At 41.2% G+C, this 7588-nt stretch overlaps 2 protein-coding genes across 3 annotated transcripts; one reads left to right on the top strand and one right to left on the bottom strand.

The window, feature by feature from the left end:
- The first annotated feature begins 1050 nt into the window (after positions 1 to 1050).
- LOC121579534 (WD repeat-containing protein 73) lies at positions 1051 to 3760 on the top strand. The gene is made up of 8 exons (XM_041894203.1): positions 1051 to 1148; positions 1555 to 1622; positions 1723 to 1808; positions 1911 to 1999; positions 2097 to 2164; positions 2355 to 2519; positions 2645 to 3013; positions 3175 to 3760. Exons 1-8 carry the CDS (start codon positions 1087 to 1089, stop codon positions 3411 to 3413), a joined length of 1146 nt encoding a protein of 381 aa, XP_041750137.1. The 5' UTR covers positions 1051 to 1086; the 3' UTR covers positions 3414 to 3760.
- Positions 3761 to 4598: 838 nt separating this feature from the next.
- LOC121579532 (sialidase-3-like) lies at positions 4599 to 7585 on the bottom strand. 2 transcript variants are annotated; one of them, XM_041894201.1, is made up of 3 exons: positions 7419 to 7585; positions 6962 to 7210; positions 4599 to 6206 (listed from the first exon to the last, which is right to left on the bottom strand). In XM_041894201.1, exons 2-3 carry the CDS (start codon positions 7190 to 7192, stop codon positions 5211 to 5213), a joined length of 1227 nt encoding a protein of 408 aa, XP_041750135.1. In that variant the 5' UTR covers positions 7193 to 7210; positions 7419 to 7585; the 3' UTR covers positions 4599 to 5210. The 2 variants fall into 2 exon arrangements, with proteins under 2 accessions (XP_041750135.1, XP_041750136.1); XM_041894202.1 differs by having other exon boundaries at positions 4599 to 5822.
- Positions 7586 to 7588: the final 3 nt, after the last annotated feature.

Raw genomic sequence — 7588 nt, 5'->3', positions numbered from 1 at the left:
TATCTCTGCTATTCAGTCAGCACAGCGTGACACTACCACAATGGAGTAACCCCCACAAATCTGTTTACATGAGGCTTTCTGTCTTCACAGTTATATCACGGCAAACCACACAGGCCTCACACCAGCTGGTTTAGCCCAGCAATTTAGGGGGAGTGAACAGGGTGGGTTTCTGATGTTATTTACTAGTACTTTATGTTGATAAACTAAAACTTTTTATTTTGAAAAGAGACTTTAACAAATAGCCTACTCTATTTGAAACCAAGAATAATTGTGCAGAGTTGAACGTTGTTTAACAGAATCATGAAGGCTCTTTCTGGAACAGCACTGTGTAACTTTGGATATTTTTCTCTTTAGTACAGTACTGTTTGATGTGTGTTAAAATAATTAACATTAAAGAGTAAGATTAAATGATGGGCAGCCAATTAAATGGATGCTTTGCTTTGAAAGTGAGTCTAAAATACGTATCTTATTCATTTCATGTTGTGAACAGGTTGGCAGAACAAACCTACCTCCATTTCATGACTGTTCATGGCCTTATCGCTGCAGATAGCTAATCTGTATGCTTCTGCTCTAAACCAAGTGTAACGTTTCACCATTACACATCAGACAGTCAACTTCTTGACTTGTCATCAAGTGGGACAAGCGCCTAATCAACCCATACTCTTGACTATGGTTTACAGTGACAGTCTGCAAGATTTCCAGTAATTTCTACTAATGAACAATCCAACCTGTTAAACCATTCTTATGTTTTTGTCGTCATATGAAATATTATAGACAAATAATGTATGATGTTTAAAAAAAGGTACTTTTCTCTAATACAATTGTATTACTTGAGCACTACAGAGATATTATAGAAATCAAGTGCTATTTGCATGTGAAAATGTAATGGGATGGATGTATTTGGTTCATTGTTTATGTTTTGGTTGGTGGAGATGGCCAACTCTTTGATCGTATGCACATTACTGAGTGGCTCTGACTCTGGTAGACTGTTACCTACACTCCGATCCACTAGGTGGCAACACGGCTGCTTATCTGCTACTAACCAAATACTGGCAGAGGTACAGAAGTTGTTTAGCAGTGGCCGAGATGGGTGAAACCTCCTCGGATGAGAATGAATTTGATGACTGGTTTATTGAGTCTTTGAAAATGTAAGTACGAATTATTTTGTGAAATAATGAAAGTGAGTTGAGACTTCTATGATATCTTTTAGTTGCTTAAATCATGCTTCACGTGTCTCGGTGGGAAAACAATAGGGCTACATTCACAGCACTGGAGGTTGGTGGCACCTTAATTGGTTAGAACGGGCTCGTGGTAATGACTCGAGCGACAATAGTGGAATGGTATCAAACACATGGTTTCCAGGCGTTTGACGCCATTACATTTGCGCCGTTCCGGCCATTATTATAACCCGTTTCCCCCCCAGCAGCCTCCTGTGATTCACAGGCGCAATGTTTTAGGACGTTGCAGATAACAGTATATACTTGCTGATTTCTTATTAATTGTGCTGCACCTGCTCTAAACCGAGTTCACCTTACAGACGTACTTCTCTTTCAGATACAATAATATTCATGAGTATCAACTTGAACATCCTACAAGAGTAATTGAATGGACATCAGAAAAAAGTAGGCCTATTCATAATTCTACAAGGCTACAGTACGTTTTGATTATAACCAACCAACCACATTGATTGTGTTTAATTGCCTTTTTGTCTTTACTCCACAGCTATATGTGTTGCAGGTTACAGTTCAGATAAAAATGAAATTTTAGAGCTGCTTTTGCCACTGAAACTTTTCGCTGATGATAATCAGGTAATGGATTGAAATGATTAAAGCATGAAACAAAACGTTTCAAGATATCAATTATGGATTGGAATGTCACTGACTACCAATGTGTCTATTCAATGTGTGCAGGGTCTTTGTGCAGAGCGAGATTTCAAAGTGGTCCATGGAGGTTTCTCAGACGGCTCCGTTCATTGCCTCAAACACATTCCAGGAACAAGGTATATCATAGTAACAATTCATTATGTAACTTCCTTTTGTTGTCATGAGCTTTCATCTTCTTAAATGGCTACTTTCAAACTCGTGTTTCTTGTTAAGGTGTGTTGTTACCAATGATGGCTTCAGCTCCAATGTCCAGGTGTGGGACTTAGGAGGAGACGATTGTGGTGAGTAGACCTACTGTTTCCTTGGCTCCTTTTCTGTGTATTACAGTATAATAAGACTGCAGTTCCTATCTACTCTCCACTATACTGTACGTTCAAATGATGATTTACAACCTGATTAGGCCCCAGTCATCGTTGGTCTTACCCACATTGAAACCATAGTTCTCTTGCGTGATTTGTCTTCAAATGATAGATGTCATAAAGAGGACAGGAGTTTTACAACTGAAGAGTGCATCATCAGATAAAGGTGTCAAAATAGCCCCTGGATTAACTGGAGGCCCATGTGTTCTTCATGGCTCTCGGATCAGCGATATTCAACTGACTGAGCTGGCGTCAGGGAAGCCATTCTACTCTCTGGGTAATAACCTGTTTTATACATCATGACACTGAAGCATTCTAGGGAACTCTAATTTGCTAGAGTATAATATTGGTGTACAAACACGTGTATAACAGTCATGGATATCTTTTTTCCTTCCATCACAGGGACAGACATTCCAGATTTACTAAGCTCCCTGCAATTTGTGAGTGCCAGTGTATTTCTCGCTTGTGCCTGCAATGGTGACCTGTATGTGGGGGACACACGAAAGCCTTCCGCTCTTCAGAATACCCCAGCTGAAGGGAGAGAGGGCGTCCACTGGTGTATGGGTGTTAAGACAGACCTGTCCTCATCAGACCCATCCTCCTGTAGTGTAGCAAGGCTCTCCTCCTCCTGCCAAGTGGTTGTGTCTGACCTTAGGGATCTGAGAGCCCCTGTGTGTCAAGCCCAGCTTGATGTCCAGAGGAAAACTACCAATGATGACTTCATGAATGTGACATGGGCGCCTGCTTTAGACAACTGTCTTGCTGTGTCAGGTGAGCAAAATGTCACTCCTTCATCCTGCTTTATGTGATTAATTAATGTCTTATGGATAGTACAAAGTAGTTTCTTGCTTTCTAAATATATTTTCCAATTGAAGGCTCTTGTAATATAGCACTTTTTCTTAATTTTCCATTGAATTTGTCTTCTCTTCTAGGTTTTGATGGAATGGTGCAAATATACAACACTGCCTCTTGGAGACCAGAGTTGATGGAATTCCAGCCTCTTTTTGTCCACCGAGGTCACATGATGTCTGATGATCAGTTTGACACTTCATCAGCTGTGGTCACCACTCATGTTTGGCATCCAAGTCGACCTAGGACTGTCCTCTCTGCTGCTGTAGACGGGTCTGTGCATGTATGGGACTGGGTCCACAAAGCCACTGCCAGCTGTTGACGTTCAAACACACTTACAGCTCAATGTTAACAATTATGCAACTTTGGCCCATGCCTGAAGTCTACATATTCTTTTCATTATGTAAGGAAAAAACCTGCTCTGTAAAGCACTATTGTGATGGGATAAGATGGCGTAAAAATGACACTTGTTAGTCTTCCCATTCTTATGAGTAGTTGTTATTCCCATACTGTACACACATTTGCATGGAAGACGTATTCGGAGGTTGTACTATTATATTTGATAAAAGACAGAATGTTCACTTTTGTTACACATTTGATAATGCAATTTTCAGAAGTAAACTGATCTCTTCATGTACCTGCTAAATAAGACAAACCCTGGACAATGAACGTAAAGGTGGACGGCAGTATCATTCCGTCACATTTTCTTTCCCTCACAATATTATGTCAATCAAACAGATCAACAACACAGCTTATTAGATTTTTACATTTTATTTTCAAAAGACAGTTCTGCATGCCATTCACATAAATTATTAACAATACATTTTATGCATCTTCTGCATAGCCAAGGATGCAGGCAGGTATAGTAATGTGGAGGTCGTTCAGGCATGACTACTATTGTAGCATAATTTAGAGACAATAATTTTGGCACATTGGAGTTATCAGCAAATTAAGCTGATCTGTCCATTAGCAGGCACTACAGAGTGGCTCACTGTCAGTGCATTACATAGGGTCTGAACAACAGCATCAATTATGATTATTTATTTGTTTACAAATTAAGTACCGGTAGTCATACATTCACAGTGCTATGAGGATTGTTTGTGAACTGTCCAAACACAATAGAAAGTGCTTAAAGACAGGAATGGAGTGTGTGGGATCAGGAATCCAATGCAGTTTGAACAGATGAGTCACAGTAGATGAGCAACCACTTGATGATACAGGGATCTCTGTTCATTCAATAGGGAGCATGACTTAAATTAACGCCTGAGGAGCAGAGGTGTGGCCTGATCATGGCCTGTAGGTGGTTGTAGTCTTCAAAGTGTGCTTGGCAAACATGAGGAACTTGAACTTGTCACGAAAATTTACATCTCTAATTAATCAAACTTAATGCTCTGAATAATTCCCAGAGGGTGTAAGGCTCTGGTTTAATCATGAATTAAACAAAGGTTCACAGCCGGCAAGAATGATCTGTATGTTTAATCATGGAGAGCTCTGCAGCCAAAAAACACATATACAGCTTTTATACCACTTCACACAAAGGCACTTTGCTCCGCCAACCTTTAGGAGGCCTTTAACCAGTTTCTCAGTCCCCTTCATCCTGGAATGTTTGTCTCAGCAGTTTCTAACTCACCCCCTCTGTTAGTGGGTTTATAATGATAACCCTAACACAGTTCACACAGTCATCATCAGTATTGGGGTTAACAATTTTAGTCATAATCGTAATTCCTGTATCAGAACTGAAATCTGATACGAGCAGAAACCATGACTCAATGTAGAGGTGAGTTACATTGTAGAACTGCAAGTAACAAAGGTATGCCATTTAAATAGACCACTGCTTAGAGATTAGCATCCCACGACAGCATGCACTGCAGTCCATATAGTCAGACTTCATAAAATGATCACACCTACAGATTATATTACATTTGATTTAACTATGATTGTATTTCAAGAAGTTGTAGTGTCAGTTGCCTTTTTTTTACACAAAACAACTGATATATATTTCATTATTTTCAGACTGCTTTTTATATCAATAGAGGATAAAGATGATATTGTGCATCTACTGACCACTGAATCTGATTGGAATTGGAGTGAAGTACTGAAATAAAAACCCAACAACAAACTAGAAGGTATTTTCTTTCACGTCAATGGTCTGCATGACATCACTTAGGGGAAAAGACACAAAGGCAATCTGTTCAAGCTCACTATTCTCCCCACATTCCATCAGGCAAGCAAAGTGCTCAGTGTCCTCACTGTAGGCCAGGTCTGAGTAGCCACTGGGTCCACTGTGGACGATCCAGGGCCGGTCCCAACATGATGTGTGCAGTGGGGAACGGTTCAAATACACCCCCAAGTCTTTCCTCTTCCTCTTATTGGTCGGGTGGGTGAAGAGTAGCCAGGTTTGCGTGTCTGAGGCCAGTGGTGATGATGTGGTACCACCCACGCCCTCTTCACCTTGCTCAGGGGCAGGGAAGCCAATCACACTGCCTTGGCAACCACCATTGCACGGCTCCACTAACCTTGGAGCCAAGCGGGGCTTGTCAAAGTAAACCCCACTGCTCTCACTCAAAGCTTCCACTCTGTGGCCTCTATGGCGGGCGTTGCAGTAGAGGTGACTGCTGCCCTCATGGTCTATGATCTCTGCCATCTCACATTCACAGGACTTTCCTTGAAGCATCCTGCCCATTTGCCATGTCTGACCGAAGTCGTCACTGTATATTGAGAGAGCGTGAGGCTGTACCGTGAAGGGGAAAGGGAAGGAGAAGCATTTGAATTGGATATAATAGGCATAGGCAGGAATGATCAATCTTCCACTCTCCATTTGAATGCCATGGCCTGGTCCCACAGCAAATGTAGCCCACTTCCTGACTGTTTTGCCAATCACACTCTCTGTCAAATCAATTGTCTGGCTCCAGCTCTGGCCCTCATCATTACTGGTGATGTAACACAGGTGGGCCTTATTCTTGCCTGTACAGATCTGATGGTGCTCTGTAGTGTTCCCCAAAATGCAGATGAAAAAGAGGAATATAGTCTTGGTATTCTTTTCATAAACCGGGCAGGGGTTCATGGTGCGATGGTGTGGTAAACATGCTGATAACAGCTCCAGGGATTCTGACCACTGGGGAACAATGTAAAAGTATTGAAACAATCATCAATAAGTAAATACTGTAAGAAGAATGTAACTCAACTAAATTAAACATGAAAACCTGTGGGGATCTATTCTCTTACAACTAGATGTGATGCCTAGCTTAAAAAAGACATAATAGGTTTGTGCTGTGCTGACATAGATTGTGTAACATAACCAGTTGTGACTAATGTAAGGGACCGGCTGAGTTAGACTCGTGACACACACTCTGCCAGGTAGTGAAACCGCTCAAGGACATGTGTACGTGAGGAACTGTTAGAGTAGAAAAGTAATGAAACCTGAAGAAACTATGTCTGTGGTTGCTGACTCTCTAGACAAGTTGCAAAACAACTAATGCCCGAAAGTGTGATGCGCCAAGGGGCTGGGACCAGCCTGTGCACCAACGATAGGCTGAGTAAGTTTAAACCACGCTCAGCCTCTACTCTGATAGGCCTGCCTGGAGCAGGAACTATCTCTGTCAGAGTATCAAAAGAAGAACTTTGGGTTGGGACAATTAGTTCTCTGTTTGCCCTGTGAGGTGATACAGTGAGCGCGTATTTACGAAGATTGCATTTACCATTGACTAATTATACTAATAAAAGGCTGAAAATATATTCAGTGACTTAGTGTTAAACTCTATTCTGATACCAGATTCGAATGACGCAATTTAACATTCAGAACTAAATTAAACATGAAAACCAACTGTGTATTATGACTATGATGTGTTTAGATTTCGAGGGGACATTTACCTGAGTGGATCCATTTTGTTGAGTTCCTCTTCTCATAACAATACTTTTTGCATCACTGTCACTGGGGGAAGAGCGCTTTTCTGCAAAGGCGAGGAATGTCTGACTCTCTTTTAGGTAGATGAGAGCTGGGATTCTGTATGTCGTCCCAGTTTGCTCCTGTTTGAACAGAGTCGTTTTTGCAGGTTGCATTTTGATTCCTGGGAAATAACTCCTTGATGATGTATTCCCCATAGCTAAATGTCCTGCTTCCTGCAAACAGAGAGATTACTTACACACATGACAAATCACCTTAGACACTATTTTCACAATATTCCCTGCTGGGATATGAAAACACTGTTTCTCGATTTAATCGGATACTCTCTTGTCGCACGACACAGCTGACGTTCAAGAAAATAATAAACAACATGCAAAAAGATAGTCTAGTACGACGTCGTAATAAGTCAAAACACATACTTACAGGAGCAGGCTTTTTAGGCTACAAATCACACCGTTGTGTCGTGAGACCCAGTTAAAACTGTCATAGTTTAGCTATCTCTAAAACAATTTGTTGCGAGAATTTGTCCTTTCGCAAATTTGGAAGCGTATCTTGAAATTGAAGTGTAGGTGGGTCGTCGGTTGTGCTGTGTG

The sequence above is a fragment of the Coregonus clupeaformis genome, chromosome 13, assembly GCF_020615455.1.
Source record: "Coregonus clupeaformis isolate EN_2021a chromosome 13, ASM2061545v1, whole genome shotgun sequence".
Taxonomy (NCBI): Eukaryota; Metazoa; Chordata; class Actinopteri; order Salmoniformes; family Salmonidae; genus Coregonus; species Coregonus clupeaformis.
Note: the sequence above shows the minus strand (reverse complement) of the source record. Positions and strands in the feature narration are given on the sequence as shown.

Coding starts and splice junctions, on each gene's coding strand:
- LOC121579532 (XM_041894201.1), bottom strand. CDS start 7,192: ATGGGGAATACATCATCAAGGAGTTATTTCCCAGGAATCAAAATGCAA. Junction 6,207..6,961: donor AACAAAATGGATCCACTCAG/GTAAATGTCCCC, acceptor ATTGTTCCCCAG/TGGTCAGAATCCCTGGAGCT.
- LOC121579534 (XM_041894203.1), top strand. CDS start 1,087: ATGGGTGAAACCTCCTCGGATGAGAATGAATTTGATGACTGGTTTATT. Junction 2,520..2,644: donor GAAGCCATTCTACTCTCTGG/GTAATAACCTGT, acceptor CTTCCATCACAG/GGACAGACATTCCAGATTTA. Junction 3,014..3,174: donor CAACTGTCTTGCTGTGTCAG/GTGAGCAAAATG, acceptor CTTCTCTTCTAG/GTTTTGATGGAATGGTGCAA.